This window comes from Armigeres subalbatus, chromosome 3 (genome assembly GCF_024139115.2).
Source record: "Armigeres subalbatus isolate Guangzhou_Male chromosome 3, GZ_Asu_2, whole genome shotgun sequence".
Taxonomy (NCBI): Eukaryota; Metazoa; Arthropoda; class Insecta; order Diptera; family Culicidae; genus Armigeres; species Armigeres subalbatus.
In genome coordinates this window covers 61,036-78,934 of record NC_085141.1, presented here as the reverse complement: position 1 = coordinate 78,934, position 17,899 = coordinate 61,036, and the positions used below count along the sequence as shown (strand labels likewise).

The 17,899-nt window shown below is 40.8% G+C and overlaps 1 protein-coding gene and 2 long non-coding RNA genes across 3 annotated transcripts in view; all 3 read left to right on the top strand.

The window, feature by feature from the left end:
* Positions 1-6,646: 6,646 nt before the first annotated feature.
* LOC134221664 (uncharacterized) lies at positions 6,647-7,458 on the top strand. Its single transcript, XR_009982372.1, has 2 exons — positions 6,647-6,795; positions 6,867-7,458. It is a non-coding gene; the product is annotated as an uncharacterized LOC134221664 (long non-coding RNA).
* Positions 7,459-10,771: 3,313 nt separating this feature from the next.
* LOC134219222 (uncharacterized) overlaps positions 10,772-17,899 on the top strand; it is a 60,882-nt gene continuing 53,754 nt past the window's right edge. The window contains exon 1 of the mRNA XM_062697917.1: positions 10,772-11,095. Coding sequence (XP_062553901.1) covers positions 11,075-11,095 — 21 coding nt within the window. The 5' untranslated portion in view covers positions 10,772-11,074. The remainder of the gene's footprint in view (positions 11,096-17,899) is intronic.
* On the top strand, positions 16,850-17,761 carry LOC134220765 (uncharacterized). Its single transcript, XR_009982047.1, has 3 exons — positions 16,850-17,083; positions 17,148-17,389; positions 17,451-17,761. It is a non-coding gene; the product is annotated as an uncharacterized LOC134220765 (long non-coding RNA).

Here is a 17,899-nt window from a genome sequence, read left to right as displayed (position 1 = left end):
GCCGCGATAGAGCGATCAAAAACCAGAGGAGCCAAAGTTCTAGCCCGCCAACGATACGCGGCTCTTGAGAAGGAAGTAAAACGCTCATGTCGACGGGACAAGCGAGCGTGGGCAGACTCTCTGGCCGACGAAGGAGAGAGAGCCGCCGCAACCGGGGACATTCGCCTCCTCTACGATATCTCACGACGCTTAAGCGGGGCGAAGATGAATGCAACGATGCCTGTGAAAGACGCGAATGATCAGTTATTGACCGACCCAACTGACCAGCTGAAACGCTGGTTCGAGCACTTCGAACAACCTTTTCAAGTGCCAGCCAGCCCATCACCACCTCGGCATGATCTGCCTAGGATCCGACGTATAACACGCGTCAATACCGAAGCTCCATCACTGCTAGAGATTCAAACAGCCATCCAAAGCATGAAATCGAATAAAGCCCCAGGGGTCGACCGCATATCAGCCGAGATGCTCAAAGCTGACCCCATGACATCCGCTCAACTACTGCATCGTTTATTTCATAATATCTGGGACACCGCAACTTTCCCGGTCGACTGGATGCAAGGTATCTTAGTAAAGGTGCCCAAAAGGGTGACCTGACTGTATGCGATAACTGGCGAGGCATTATGTTGCTGTGTACCGTTCTCAAAGTTCTGTGCAAAATTATCCTAGCCCGGATTCAGGAGAAGATCGATGCGACTCTCCGGCGGCAGCAAGCCGGATTCCGTGCCGGAAGATCCTGTGTGGACCATATTGTCACGCTCCGCATCATTCTGGAGCAGGTCAACGAATTCCAAGAGTCCCTTTACTTGGTATTCATTGACTACGAAAAAGATTTCGACCGTCTCAATCACGAGAATATGTGGGGCGCCCTGAGACGCAAGGGAGTTCCTGAGAAAATCATCGGCCTCATCGAAGCACAGTACGAGGCCTTTTCGTGTAGATTGCTGCACAATGGGGTCCTGTCCGACCCTATCCGGGTCGTAGCTGGTGTGAGGCAAGGATGTATCCTATCACCGTTACTGTTCCTCATCGTAATCGATGAGATTCTGGTAGGTGCGATTGACCGTGAACCAAACCGCGGGCTGTTATGGCAGCCTATAACCATGGAGCACCTAAACGACTTCGAATTGGCGGATGACGTTGCACTCCTCGCACAAAGGCGCTCTGACATGCAGAGTAAGCTCAACGACCTTGCCGAGCGCTCCTCCTCGGCAGGTTTAGTCATCAACGTCAACAAAACCAAATCGTTGGATGTAAACACGGTGACTCCTTCCAGTTTCACAGTAGCCGGGCAACCAGTGGAGAATGTTGAAAGCTTCCAATATCTTGGTAGCCAAATGGCGTCGGACGGCGGTACCAAGATCGACATAGGCGCACGGATCAAGAAAGCAAGGGCTGCCTTTGCGAGTTTAAGAAATATCTGGAAAAACAGGCAGATAAGTGAACGCACCAAAATACGAATTTTCAACTCTAACGTGAAATCTGTGCTGTTATACGCTAGCGAAACATGGTGTGTATCAGTGGAGAACACTCAACGGCTGCAGGTGTTCATTAATAGATGCCTGCGGTATATAATTCAGGCCTGGTGGCCTCACAACTGGACCTCAAACAACGAGCTCCATCGTCGTTGTCACCAGAGGCCGATAGAAACATAAATTCGGGATCGGAAGTGGGGCTGGGTCGGCCACACCTTACGTAGGGCGGAAACGAAATCTGTAAACAAGCATTAGACTGGAACCCAGCGGGACATCGCAGCAGAGGCAGGCCCAGAGGCTCATGGCGGCGAAGCCTCAATAAAGAAATAAAAGAAGTCGACCGAAATCTAACCTGGCAACAGGTTAAAGCGATAGCCGGGCAACGCTCAGGATGGAGATCTTTCAAGTCGGCCCTTTGCACCACCGGAGGTGTACAGGATCCGTAAGTAAGTAAGTAAGCTTGCATAGCCATCACTGGTGCAGTTCGTAGTACACCCACTTTGGCTCTAGACGCAATGCTTCACCTGCCCCGGTTAGATCAATTCATAAAGCTGGAAGCGGAAAAAAGTGCTCTAAGGTTAAAGAGAACAAAAACACTGCTGTCGGGAGACCTTACGGGTCACCTCAGCATATTAAATGAATTTGCCATAAATCCCGCAATAGGAATTTGTAGTGACTGGATGGAAACGGTAGTCAATTATGACTTACCTTACGATGTGTTCATTCCTTCCCGCCAGGAGTGGGAAGGAGGTGGACCCAGCGTTCCAACAGGCTCTATAAATTTCTTCACAGATGGTTCGAAAATGAATAATCTGACAGGATCCGGAATCTATGGCCCTACAACAAAAATTTCTGTCCACTTAGGACAGTGGCCCACAGTATTTCAGGCGGAAATATATGCAATATTAGAATGCGTGTTATTATGCCTGAGGAGAAAGTATTTGCAAAAATATGTATTTTCTCTGACAGCCAAGCGGCACTTAAGTCGCTTAATAACTACACTTGTAACTCAAAGCTAGTGTGGGAATGCATTCTGGCTTTGAAAAACTTATCCATACGCAATCGAGTCTACCTATATTGGATCCCAGGACATACGGGTCTAGAGGGAAACGAGATTGCTGATGAGCTAGCCAGGAATGGATCTAATGAAAGGTTCATTGGCCCGGAGACGAGCCAGCCTTGGGCTGAAAGTCTCTTTAATAAAGATACAAAAAAAAAAAAAAGGTTCATTGGCCCTGAGCCCTTCTGCGGGATCTCAGACTGCTCTGTAAAAATGGAACTGAACAAATATATGGTCAGTCAAATCACATCAAACTGGAATGCACTTCCCCATACGAGCCAATCCAAAAGGCTCGTAACGATTAACCCCAAGAAAACCCAACAACTATTAGGTCTCAACAAAAGGGATCTCAACATCTACACCGGTCTAATAACTGGACACTGCCCCTGCAGATACCATCTACAAAAGATCGGAGCAATCCAAACCTCAAATTGCCGCTTCTGTGACGAGGAGAGAGAAACATCAGAACACATCCTCTGCTATTGCAGTGCACTCACCCAACGTAGGTTCAAAGTTCTCAGCAAGCCCTTTTAGGGCCTGCTGACATATGGATCTTATCCCCAAGGACGCGGCTGGCTTCACAAAGCTAGTCTCGCCAGAATGGGGGAGTCACATACTGTAACTCAGGACCTCTATTCATCAATAATAGATGGTCTTGAGTTCAGTCGATACCAAGGTATCTCAGTGACAAACATGTTACTGAGATAACTTGCGTATTTCACAGTAAAAGGGTATATCACAATAGTCCTAAAATCTGGACGCAGTGATCTTCACCCGACAAACGAGGAAAAAAAAAGAAAGCGCAATGATAGAGTTTTCTTCGAAATAGCATTGCAATAATTGGTTTTATGCCGAGAATAAGGGTCCCTGTCGGGAATTGCCAATCGTTATCATTCGGTACTGGTACCCTCTGGTACCTATTCTCGAATATGATGGAATAACTATGTCGTTATGTTGGCCGCCACCCCTAGTGTTTTTACTCATAATATAGATAATCAAAAAACATACATTTACAGAAGAATTTCCGGAATCGTAAATCCATGGTGCACCTGACGTTTCTTCATTATTTGGCCGTCAGGAAAATAGAGGTGGAATAAATATCATACAAGGATTGATTAAACATAATTTAACATTTTTATCCCTGACGCTAGATTGGGCAAGTTATTTGACTTGTACGTGAATTTAACATCTAAAAGACTGTATAATTCACTTCAATTGAACCAATATTAAAAACGTTCAACTTGGCTACTCAATTGAATTCAACTCAGTTAAATATTCTAATCACTTGCCCATTCTAAAATATTACATACCTGAAAAACATCTTCGCTGCCAACTCAATCCCCTCTAGCAATCTCACATGGACCAGCGAGGAAAAGCACAGGGGAACACACACAACACTACAAACCATCATTGGTTCAAAACGCGAAATTTAAATAAATGCAAAAAAATACAGAATGTAAACATGTCAAAATATTATTTTTGGCGGAATCAACTTTTGGTTCTGCTTTACCGACCTCGCATCCAACACTGGAAGAAAAGTGTGAAATATGTCACACATTTTTTTCACCTTGGAATATTTCATACAATAGAAGAACGCGCCTCTAGGTATGAAACAAGTAATCAGTGTAATTTAAAACGACCGTTTAGAGCATGGACGATGGGAATTTCATCAGTGTTACGTCTGTTTGTCTGTGATTATAGTCTATAATTTTTCAAATAAAAGTGTATGGAAAAATGCTAAATTTTGTATTGTTACGATGCTTAACCACCCGTATATTCTATTACGAAAAATTCGATTACGATTTATTGAATGGTTCATTACAATAAGTTGTAATGTGATTCTACAGTTATGCCAACATTAAAATTTAATGGAAACCTATTGTTTACAATAGTAATGTTACATTACGTTATATAGTTTTTGTATCATATTTTTTATTCGGGCAGCTATGGCAGTCTGTCTAGCCAACAGCCGCTTTACGAACCCAAAGTAGATCATTTCTTTCGGCCTTTATCGGGTATCCACTTCCTGAGATCTTTATCAAACGATGAACACCTGTAATCGCGTATCGAAGATGCGAATAGAACCCCTCTGGCGTATCACCGCTCGGAAAAGATCAGTCCCGATGAAGTTGAAAGATTTGCAGTTCAATGAACCGAGTTTCCAATCGCTAGTCCCTTTTCGTCGCAGTGTTCTTCGACGATGGTTCCGGTTCGTTCTCCCTTGTTGATTATTCGTGGCGTAAGTTTTTTTAAAGGCCGGCTTAAGCAATTGCAGAGCCTGACACAAAACCCCCTAAATTTCCGGAAGATCATTCCTCCTTATTCTTGGTGGACCACAGTTTCACTTAATCCCTCGCTGGAACTCGGACGATGATCTGCCGCCCTAATATTATGCATCTCGAGATAAAATAGAATACTGCGATTTCCTGCTGGTTGCTTCTCAGGTAATCGCAACGGTCACTAAACACAACAGAGTCAATGAAAATCTCACCCACCGTATGCACTTGCCATGATAAACACTGTCCATGTACTCAGTGACTCCGGTTGCCTCTCACTAATACAATCGAACACTGCTGTCATTTCGCGAAAACCACGTGGTTTTGTTTTGAGCGGGAAAATTCTGCCTATCTTTTAACACGGCGGCTATCTTGACGTTTACCTTCGCAGTCGAGCCTGCGAGTGTAAGACCGCCGCAGCATTCTAGAAGAAGATAAGCGCGACAATATGGAGTGGAGAACAGACGCTGTTGTGAGCCGCTCCTAACATTCATAGCCAAGGCAACCCGGTAGAACGGTTGAACCGGTCTATCAATGCCGCAGTACGAACATACTGCCAACACGACCAGAGAAGCTGGGATACAAAAATCGCGGATATCGAACATGTGCTCAACAACACAGTGCATTCAGCCACTGGATTTACCCCGTTTTATGTGACATGGAGACATGAAATCGCGCAGAACGGGGATGATCATCTGAGAATGCGTCGAAAAGATGATTATTCACTCGATAACGATACCGACTACCATTCCACGATCTCTAAAGAGATTTATGATATTGTTCACAAAAACTTAGAGAAAGCCTATGCAACCGGCGCTCAGAGCTATAACCTGCGCAAACGCAACCGCCCAGCAGATTTTCTAGTGGGTCAGCAAGTGTACCGCCGTAATTTCAAACAATCAAATGCAGGGGATTATTACAATGCCAAGTTGGCTCCAATGTACTTGCCTTGCAAGATTATTGCGAAACACGGGTCTAGTTCCTATGAATTAGAGGATCCAGATGGGAAAAATTTAGGGATTTGGCCAGCAGAGCATATTAAACCTTAATCACCTCTATCGTTACGCTTGCAAGCGATATTTCTTTCTGTTCAATTCTATTTCCTGTATTAAAAAGGAGATCCCTTAGCCAGAGTGTCAGTGAACTCGCTCACCATTAGCACCATTAGCAATTCTCTCAAGTGCACTGAGAGGTTTTGGCTGAGAGGCGTACCATCTATGGTGGGGTGCAGATGGCGGACGGTACGTGGAGGAGGCGAATGAACCACGAGTTGGATGAGCTGCTGGGAGAACCATCCATCGTTCACACCGCGAAAATCGGACGACTGCGGTGGGCAGGGCACGTAGCCAGAATGTCGGACAGTAATCCGTTGAAAATGGTTCTCGACAACGATCTGACGGGCACAAGAAGGCGAGGTGCGCAGCGGGCAAGGTGTATCGATCAGGTGGCGACGTGTAGCCATCGACCGAGCCAAATGGAGAAGACTCTTATATACCGCACAGGCCACTTCGGCCTTAGTCTGAATAAATAAATAAATAACTGAGAGGTTTTGCATGCTGTTGTAGGAATAAGATAAACTATATTAAATCAAATTGAATTTAGTTTGTGTTCAATATCTAAAGAGATGTATAGTGAAGGAAGACAATATATATAAGATAATATCACAGACTAACAGACATAACACTGTGAACAAATTTCTTAAAAATAATAGTTCATCTCAATTTGCCTTCACACTAACGCCGTCTATAACACACGTTCCCAAGCTTCAATTTACTAGTGTGGAATCCCTCGCGCAGGAATTTATTTAAACACTGGTGGGTGCTCCCCTGTCTGTCAACCTCTGTGAAAACAAAACAAATATCGTTGCCGTTGTGGTCAAAGTCGATCGAATATGTGATATCGTCTCTATTTCTTTTAAATTTTATGAAGATCATGCTACGAATACACCATATTTTGCCTTTACGATATCGGGAAACAAACTAACCAGGTAGGTAGAATTATTCATTTCAACACTAATCTACATTCAAAAAACTATCAACTTTTGTAATTGTGTTTCAGCATTGGTAGTACCCGCCAGAAAACTTTTGCAACAGATGTTGCCCGTAGCAGCGTAAATGGATTTGCAGACATGATCCGGTGAAGAGGTGATTAGTTATGGATGTCGATTATTAACTGATGCCGGAGGCATACTTGTTTCTGGCTCGAGAAATGAATCGTGCTCTACGTCTATGTTGCAGTCTTCTTTTATGTTGTTTATGTTAATTTTACTACCCACAGTGTGTTATTCTTTCAACCCACTGTAAGCAGACCATATTAAAAATACGAGAAAGGTGAAGCAGCTATCCAATTGCTTACAATTGCTTATATAGTGCATTTGTAGTACAGTGGCACACTAAATATATTATTACAAATAATGAACAAATGAAAAGAAGTGAATTTTTGGTAGATGTTTTATTTAATGTTTTATGTAAAGACGAAATATGTGAAGTGATTAATACAAAAACATACTCAGCTGCCTTCTATTTTATAACGTAGATTTTTTTATTAGTATTCTTAACGTATCGATCAACGCTACTGTTTTATCTCGACGAAGTTAGTATCTATCCGCAAAGATTGGATTTTCTTACAAATTATAATTCTGGTAGGTTCATTCTTCTTGCTTTTTTGTTTCGATGTCCATTTCCAACAACTTTCTTCGAAGCAGTGCGTTTCTGTGCTCGTAGTTCTTTTAGGTATCCGGAAATCAGAGTGTTGAAGATCTTATCTAAAACTGTCCTGAAGCAAGTCAGGCAAACGTTTCCCTCAAACTTGTCATAATCGACATGTTCGGATAATCTAGCCTTCACGTTTTTCCGGCTCTGATACAGATACTTAGAAAACCTCTGGCGGAATGCGGTGTACGCGAGAAAACCTATTTCAAACAGTATGGTTCCCGGGTAGCATCGAGCATTTTTCAGTAAACTAAATGTATAAGCCATGTTGGATTCCTGTATTACTTCGGACTGACTCAAGAGCAGACGTTTTCTACACTTCTTGTGCTTCAGTTTCAGTACTGATGCCCCAATGATGTACATAAGTGCATTCAGTTCTTTGGGAGTATAGTCACTAGGCCGTTTTGTATCTAATGGTTGAAATTTGTATGTGAAATGTGGGACTTCAGAGTGACTTTCTTCAGAGAAATCTTTCTCTTCCAGAAAAGGTAACGCGTCATCGTGCTCACAATTCGTCCCTTCGGTCAATTTTGCACTCGCAGCTAATGCAGCATACTTATATGCCGCACCGAACTGATATGCCGTTGGAACATCATTCCTCCCACATCGTCTGCGAATCTCAGAGAAATTGTTTTCTTGTGGGTCCTGGGTGAGATAGTTTGTACACAAATATTCAAATCCATAGTCATCTTTGAGATGATTCCAGAGCCAGCGTAAAGCATGTATGTTATTGATAAATCCATTCACGAAAGCTGGCTTGCGCTGTCGTATGGATAGCGTTTTAGCTTCCTCGGCGGCCTAGAATAAAAAAGTTTTTAGGTCATAATTAGTTTCAATAAGATTTGTTAGATTTACCTTCTTCAAATCGAAACAGGTTTGTGGTACAAAATATAAATTTCGCAAGATTTCTTCTGCTTCATCTAAGAAATCCCAATAAAGGGAATCACTTTTGATTGCTGTTCGGTAGGGCTAGGAAAAAGTACAGTATTGAAAATTTTGTTTTAAATTTCTGTTCATTAATACTACCTTTGAAGTCATCTCGAATGAGCTTCTTGAATTAAATATGTCGAATAAGACATCGAAGAACTGAGTATAGTTTGCAGTTCTCTGTGCTGTTTTGGATATTTCTTCAGTTTCAATGTAGTATTGTAAACCATTAGATACTGAACTACTCAGTGTGCGCGCTGCTTGGGCAACATTCATGGATGAAAATGGTTTCTGGTAAACGTAACGTTCTACCAATTTAGGAACCAGTCCAGGAGCTGACATATGATCAGTATGGTATAGTTTTCGAATGTCTTCGAAGCTGGCAATCTTTCTCTTGAACACCGCGTTCTGCTTATACAAGTTGTTCCTGGCATTTTTCATCAGGTGTGGACTGTCATAAAACAGAGCAAGAACTGTATCATCAACTTGAAGGAATGGAGTTTTCTCTGTAACACCAATATCTTTGAACATCTTAATGTTCGTAGAACATTGGTCCATAACCAAGGCAACAGGTTCTAAACCACGTTGCTTAAGAGACTTGATCGTTTGTATCACTATCTCCAGTTGCGCTGCACTTCCAAGTGTATGATGAGCCAGAACGTATCCGATTCCCTGAAAATATGCAAGCATTACTATTCAATCTACATTATTATTAGAAATTTCCAAGGCTTTCATCCAAACTAGAATTTAAAAGAAAATACCTGTTTAAAACGACGAAGCTCCTTGGATCGAATTCCAACGGTCCTATTTCCGCTCCAACGGCACGGATCTAACGTGCTAACGCCGCATACCATGATAGCCACTGCCTCAGTTGCAAGGATTTTGGGATTGTTTTTCTCGATTCTTTTCAGCTTACCATCACTTGGGAATCCCATGAAAGTATCCGTGCGAGCATTGTAAGTTAACTCGGCTTTGATGGACATTCCGTCTATAGCGATCAGGACAGCTTTCTCACGTTTTGAAAAGTTTCGGGTCTTTTGCTCCAAAATATCCAAAATTTTGTGGTTAATTCCTGGTGTGAGCTGAACGTCTGCATTCCACCTACCTAGAGTCATTTTATGTGGCAATGCCAGAACATCAGATTGTTGAATGGACCTATATGCTGCTGGCCCTGCGAGATAGGTACCCATGGCGAACTTTTTAGTTTCGTCGTTGTACCTTCGTCCTTGTCGCTTTTTTTCTAGAGTTTGTAGAAGAGTTATGTAGTATTTTGTTTGATCTTACAATGTCCGATAACAGTTTCGATTCATTGTTAGATTTACGTTCCAGATTCACTACACTAGACAACGCCATTATTCTTTTCTTTATGGATATGTTTGCCTGCAGCCTCCACTTACTTTTCGGTCAGACGCCCTTAACTTTGTCTTGAGAATTTTATTTTCGCTTTCAACTTTAATTCTTTGCCATTTTTCGGCTTCATACATCTGCTTGTAACTGATTTCAGTACTGTCATCGTATGGCACAAAGTCATTGAGTTTTATAAACTCGAAACTTTTCGAATCTTCTGAGTTCCCTGAAGTTCCGTGAAATTTAGTTTGATCTGTTTGATCAGACTCCTCGCATTGATCGCTAAACATTGATCGATCAGGCTGCTCGCTCGTTTCAGTTGAGCACGTTTTACTGGTGTCAATTTCATCTTCCAAGACCTCAAGCTCGAAATATCCGTCTCCAACAGTCGGTACTGCATTCGGATGAAGTCTAAATACCAATAAACTAACATTATTTGAAGATAAAGTGAAAAAATATTTGAGTATACCCTCTTTCTGGTAGCAAAGGATTAACATATGCACTTGGTAAGAAATGCGCCGAGCATATCCGTCGTTCCAGAATAGCAGTTAATCCTTTCGCGGAGAACTCATTCGCAAGGTTTTCAGAGCAGCAAAGTTTCACCCAAAGAGCGCACCTGCGAAAAAGTTGAGTGCATTTTTCAAATTATAATAGCAGAGGAATTGTTTATTTCAAACTACTTACCGGTCTTGCTGCTTTGGAAAGCGATGAAACGTTTTTCCAGGACAATATCCCACTTTATTGGTACATAAACCAAATTCACACTTTCTTCCCATTTTGAAATCGTTTTGTGAATCCACCCAAACAAAAACATACCGATGACAGTTCATTTGCACAACAAATGCTTCAGTGGCGCCACCACGACATAACCGGCCACGTTCCAAACTACTAGTGAATTCAAAATCACCGTTGGAGTGTGCGATGGACGTGTTTACCAGTGTTATGTCTGTTAGTCTGTGACAATATAATAGTTCAATAGCATAAAATCCGATTATTACTTGAAACTGTTGTTATATTTTTTACTGTGTAGCCCAAGATTAGATCGAAAAAAGGAGAGGCCTGACTTTGAGCTTGAGTTAAAAAGAGAGAATGATAACTGAGTGTCGTCGATCAAGACGTCCGTCGGATAGTCAGTTTTGAGACAGATGTCATGAAGTGTAGTGTTGTTATTTGTGCTGTTCGTGCGATGAACAAAAAAAAGAGAAAAAAATGAAAATAAAAACGGAAATGAAAGAAATGAAAATAGTTTTGTGTTTTTAATGGAAAATAAGAACTCCGACAATGGCGCTAGTTGGTAAACTGGTAAGTGTTTATGAAGTGATTGGTTTTGGTAGAGCTTGTGGAAAATTCGTGACTTTTTTTCTCGGCCAAAGTGAAAATTTTGTAGAGGAGGCAACAGGCAAGTAATCGGAGTCACAAGTAGAAGCGATCGAATGGTTTTGACGTAAACTACGTCTAAGGGGAAGACTCTGATACAGGGTGTAAAACGGAAATTTCCAAATTCGAGACCGTCACGAAATTAGGATAGATTTCAAACGCTAATAGCTCCTTTATCTTTTAATGGATTTTCGAGATTTTATTAGCAATCGAATCGGCAACTCTCCAGCAATTTTATATCCAATAAGGTTGGTTTTGGTACATAAGATTTGTGGGGGCCCGGGGCCACGGACCCCTCGCCCCCCCCCCATAAATCCGGCCCTGCGTGGGAAATTCAATTGAGCACGTAAAAGAATAACATATAAATAATGAGCATTTCTATTTTCTTTATAACTTTGCTTACGAAAATCCGATCGGTTCGCAACAACAATCGTCTTACATATTTAGCAATATTCTATAATCTTCGGGTTGATTATATTTATGGGGAGATCCTCCAGTGCCGGATACATAAGCCATTTAACAAAAAACTTTAACTATCCGGATTATGTTTCCTTTTACACCATACTAGCAGAACGTACCCTGCGTTGCTTGGGTTTTTACGTTCAACGTTCGAAATGTCATTTTTTGCGTTGATTGCGAGCGACGCCGCACTCTAGATCATTTTCCGAACATTAGGGTTTCTCCAAACTCGCCCTAATATTGTATTTGGCAATTTTCCCAACTTTTCCTTTAAAATTTACTGAGCTTTTGCATATAGAAACACAGCTGATCCCAATACGAATCGATTAGTGAGGAAATCTCGCAAATCGGTCATCCTCTTCGTGAGTTATATTGCCTCAAAGGAAGAATAGATAGAAGAAAGAAACATGAAATATGAGTATTGACCATTGATGATTCATACAAACTATATTTGATCATTTGAACACGTTTTTCGACGATGAATTTTGGTGAAAAATTTTACGATTCAGACAAATGTCTCCTAGTACCGGACACTATTGCATCATGTTCAAATGTGACTAAGTTCATGTTACATGAGTAAAGACATCATTCAGAATAGTAATATTATTCACGTGCTTTAAGTTGTGAATATTAAAATTGTTAGTGGAGCTTATTTGATTCTTCAGCATTTTTACATCCTAATCCAAATTCCCAAATTTATCACATGGAGATCTGATATTCCTTGCCGTTAGAAGCCTTTTCAATAGCTTCCTTTAGTACTTGTGTCCGGCGCTGGAAGATCTCCCCCTAAATAGTTAACGATCCGCCTCACGAAACGATCTCTCACATGATACGGGGCGATTTCTAAAGTAATTTCCAAACAAACTTAAACTGTTCGTGCTCAGTTATATTTTAACCAATTCAGTAAATATTTAGGTGGTACACCAAAACAGCAAATGTTATCGGTCAAGCATAAGGGAGCGCAAAAGTCAAAATTTCAATCACTCTAAGCTCTAACCAAAATAATTATTTTATGATTTGTTTAACGTAGTTTACGTCGGGCGGTCGTATCTTGTATATAACCCTTCTGATTTTTTTTGTCGACTACAGTGCTGCATCCCGGCATAAGTTCCGTTCCTGTTCCGTTGCGAAGTTTTGCTCGGTGTTGTGTTTCAGCACAGGGCTGTTGAAGACTTACCGAAAGTGTCGACTAAACCAGGGCTGATTACGATATTATTTGTAAATGAATGTATTTTATAAAATTTAATTATTAATTTACAATACATTAATATTCTGGAACGGGTGCAGTATTGATGATGATTTATTGAAGGCTAGACTAAACAGAATTTTAATATAAATTAGTGAAATTGAGTCTAATGACGTAAAGGCTCATTCACAAATTACATAACGCAAAAAAAAAACATTTTGAACCCCACCCACCCCTCTGTGACTTGTTTGTAACATTTCCTCTATACCCACCCACCCCCTTCGGTGACGCGTAACGTCGGACTAAAAATTCACAAAAAAATATTGCAAATTTTGCGCCGTGTTCGACTCCCATGCAAAAAATATTGTCCCACCAAAATATGTTCCCACCAGTTTCTCCATATATGGATGACGTCTCCACTGCAAGAAAGAGCTGTTTGGGGTGTAAGATAAGGTGCAAGAATGATGTTTTGGATTATGCTTTCGCTAATTTCTATACAATTGGACGTGTGAGCATTTGTTTTGGTACTTCGACAAATTTGCACGGTAGTCTATTCTGCGGTGAGAAAAGCAATATTAATTGATATTTTTATTGCAAATTTTGCGCCGTGTTCGACTCCCATGCAAAAAATATTGTCCCACCAAAATATGTTCCCACCAGTTTCTCCATATATGGATGACGTCTCCAGTGCAAGAAAGAGCTGTTTGGGGTGTAAGATAAGGTGCAAGAATGATGTTTTGGATTATGCTTTCGCTAATTTCTATACAATTGGACGTGTGAGCATTTGTTTTGGTACTTCGACAAATTTGCACGGTAGTCTATTCTGCGGTGAGAAAAGCAATATTAATTGATATTTTTAATGAACTCTACTTTAACTTTCTAGTAAATAGTAAATAGTAAATAATAATGCTGTCAAATTTGAATTTAATTATGACTTCATTTTTCTTATATTATTCGTTACCCGTAACAGAACTGAACAAACCCACCCACCCCCTAGACAAGCCGTAACATTTTGTAACGGAATATTGGGTACCCACCCACCCCTCAGGGCGTTATGTAATTTGTGAATGAGCCCAGACTATTTTACGAAAAGGGTTGTAGATGGTTTGTATGATGTATTGAGTATTGTCGCGCTTATCTTTTTCTAGAATGCTGCGGCGGTCTTACACTCGCAGGCTCGACTGCGAAGGTAAACGTCAAGATAGCCGCCGTGTTAAAAGATAGGCAGAATTTTCCCGCTCAAAACAAAACCACGTGGTTTTCGCGAAATGACAGCAGTGTTCGATTGTATTAGTGAGAGGCAACCGGAGTCACTGAGTACATGGACAGTGTTTATCATGGCAAGTGCATTACGGTGGGTGAGATTTTCATTGACTCTGTTGTGTTTAGGTGACCGTTCGATTACCTGAGAAGCAACCAGCAGGAAATCGCAGTATTCTATTTTATCTCGAGATGCATAATAAAAGTGGGATTGAGTAAAAGCTGTGTGTCACATATATTTGTTTATTGCAGAAAATTATATTAGTAGTTTTGGAACAAAAGATTTGAGGATGTGTGCTTAAGCAGAATGTGAATGGGTTTATGATTCATATGCTTCACAAATGCAAAAAAGTATTTATAACCTGGGTACTGCGGATAGAGCCGCTTTTTGAAATTTTTGAATTTTGAAATCACTCCCATAAACAAAATTATTTTGCAGTTACTTGGCTGTCAAACATTTCCCGCTCTTCGAATTTCTCTTTCCACGCTGCATGAGAGCGCACAAATGCGCTAGACTCTACATGACTTTACGATTGTTTACATACATTCATGCTCCGATCAGCTGCTGAATCTCGTGAAATTTCGTAACGAATGCTTTTTAGTTGCATTCCCACTAATTTTCCACTCGAAATATAATGTGAGAATATTTGTTACAAAGAATACAAAACAATTTTTTTTTTTCCCCAAAATAATAACAATACTCCTCAATATTAGATCAGAAACGAACATAACCACAATCTTCAATGTTTGGCTCCGGCACAATAGAAAATTTTGGCTTCAGTTTGTCAACCAAATCCATTCTATCCGCACCACCCAGTTTATAACTACACGCAAAAAAATGTTGCGGTCGAAACTACCATTCCGAGGGTTAATTTAAGAATACGCACCGACGATTTTCAGCAGACAACAAACCCGTTTGATTTTACCATGCGCGCAGTAAAAATCAACTGTGGTCCTGGTGGAATGTTGTTACATGCACTGAATCAGTGGTGAATTTGTCTGAATGCATGGTTAATTTAACTGAAAATTTGTGGTTGTTTTAAAAACATGGCGTAGTCTACAAAATAGTAATTGTTACCATGAAATTTTTTTCTGTGTACATATCGGGTTTTGATATTGTCGTCGTAGCACCAAAGTAGAATTCGGATGTCGGGACTTCCGAAACGAACTTTCTTCCGAAGTGTTATCTGCCAAACTTATTGATGGGTTGTTTAGCGCATCTTTAGGTAAATCCAGCGCACTATTTCCGAAGTTGGGTAAGTTACCTGTATCTGGAGAAAATACAACTTCAGTATAAAAAAAAGAGTACACTAATGAAAATCCACACATTTTTATTGGCAAAAATCTGAAGAAATTTACAATTTGCAATGAGAGTGCGAAAGAAACAGGTATGATTTTCAATATGTTGCCTTATGAATAATTAAAAAAAAAATTGGTGTCATGGACGTCGGAGTCGAGAGACCATCGTCCATCGACGCATGGCTAATCGGAACGGTACTGCGTATAAGAGGAACTGTTAGTGAAATGATCAGTCGAAGATTCATAAGGCGTTAGTTAGAATGTTTAAAATAGGATGAAATATGAGATATTTGAAGAAGATGTGAATAATTTTCTGGTTTTGATGCTTGATGGATACTTCTTGAGCCTGGTAAGCTTAACCCATTAGAGTATTTCCAAATCAGCTTTCGCTATGCCATAAAGTGCTAGAATTTGTAAACTTTGATGAAACATGAGATATTTTAAGAAGATGTGAATAATTTTCTGGTTTTGATGCTTGATGGATACTTCTTGAGCCTGTTAAGCTCAACCCATGAGAGTATTTCGAAATCAGCTTTCGCTATGCCATAAGAGCTTTCGCTATGCCATAAAAAGTTCGTTTTCGGAGTGAAATGATAGCCTTTCGGTACAACTTTGTTGTACGAGAAAGGCAAAAAATGGCGACGAGAAAAAAACGCGAGGGAAGTTATTTTGACAGCGCTATAACCGTTATTGCCGTTTCGGTTTAGCTCGTCGAATTTATTTTAGGCGAGGGGATCGACGAAGGGTGTGCTTTCGGCTAGCGGTTTGAAAACAATATGGTGATTATGCTCAAATGTGCAATGGATAGAATGAAACCCGTAACACATTCATGGGTTGGTGTCTTAATAAGGTAGATTCCTGTGAGATGCTCGATTTCTTTCCATGCGAGTAGTAGTGTGGTTTTTAGGTTTTTATTTTAGGGTCTGTTCACAAAATACGTAACGCTTTTGGGGGGAGGAGGGAGGTCCAACTTGTGTTATAATTTGTTACACTAAAAGGTGGGGGAGGGGGAGGGTACTACCAAATGTTACGCATAACGCGAGTAAAAATTATTTGAATGTCTTTTTTTTTAATCACTGATTGAAGTAATTGCTGTTTATCGTTATCGAACATTAGTCATTATTGAAATCAAGAATACTAACATAGCGGGACTGATATGCGTAAAAATACCAAGCGAATATTGTATTTCTCGACACCACAGTTCCGCTAAACTATGTAAATGGTTATGATCGCAAATTCTATTTTCGTTTCTACTAGCTGCATTCTTAAAATCCTTGATTGTGCCGTCTCTAACAGTGTTTAAAACATCCCAAAACCCAAATGCTTCAGCGAAGAAAAAAACTGCCTTTAAAATTTTTACAGTTACGCGTTACATGGGGAGGGAGGGGTACCAGAAATGTTACTTTTGTTACGATGGGGAGGGAGGGGTCAAAAACTCGGATTTTTGCGTTACGTAATTTAGAACAGACCCTTACCTAAAATTAGGTAATGGATGTTTACTAGAAATATCGGTGAAAATTAGCGATTATTCTCGTTTCTTTTTACCTACTTTTAAGTATTTGACGTTTTAAAACTATGACGTTATTTTTTACCTAAAATTAGATTTTTCTTGACTTTGTAAAAACAAGTGTTTCTGCCGGCTCTTCCTGCCGTTCCTGCTGCGGAATCCTTCGGACAATATCGAAATAATCAACTATTTAAAACTGATGGTAAGTCGTTGATTGATAAGGGACAACTTCCGGGAACAATATATAAACTTATGTTTATTTTCAGAATTCCGGTAAATTGTTTTTTGGTTTCACATTTCCGAAAAATTCCAGGATGGATCAGGACTCGAACGCCTGTCATCTTCAATAAGGTCTGCTTTGGAGTACACGTTGTTGGTTGGGAATGTTGGTCACGGGTTTGCTCGCTGGCATTTGGACGATGATCAGCCTCGGATCAGCCGCCCTTAACGTGGTGCACAGACGCTCGATCCGGTTAACACCTCCGGAGAGAAGTAAACGCCCCTCCTTGTAAGCATACAACCACAGTTTCCACCAGGGTTAGTTACCTAATTTTCCTTACGCTTCCAAGACGCTCGATCGGGTTAACACCTCCGGAGAAGAGCAAATCCCACCCCCCTTCCCTGTCAGCATACGACCGTAGTTCCCACCGGGGTTAGTTACCTGATCTCCCCAAAGGTTGCTCGTATCCCGGCCATCACCACGGGGAGGTAGGTAAGAGGCTGGGTAAGAGGCTAAAGACCCAACATTTGCAATGCCGTACAACAGGGACCATAATCCGGCGGAAAATTTAGCCGGCTTCTATATTCATCTCAATAAAAATAAAAATAAATTAATCTATTGAAGAACCTGTCATAAGACGAGTTTAAACAATCCCATTGAATTCCACCACTTAATTGTATCCTGACAGATACGTATTTCGACCTCAACAGTAAGGTTGTCTTCAGTGTCTCGTACTTGACTCGACTTAAGTTTGCATCTGGAGCAAAATAGAACAAGCGCGCTAGTTTCCCCAGCAGT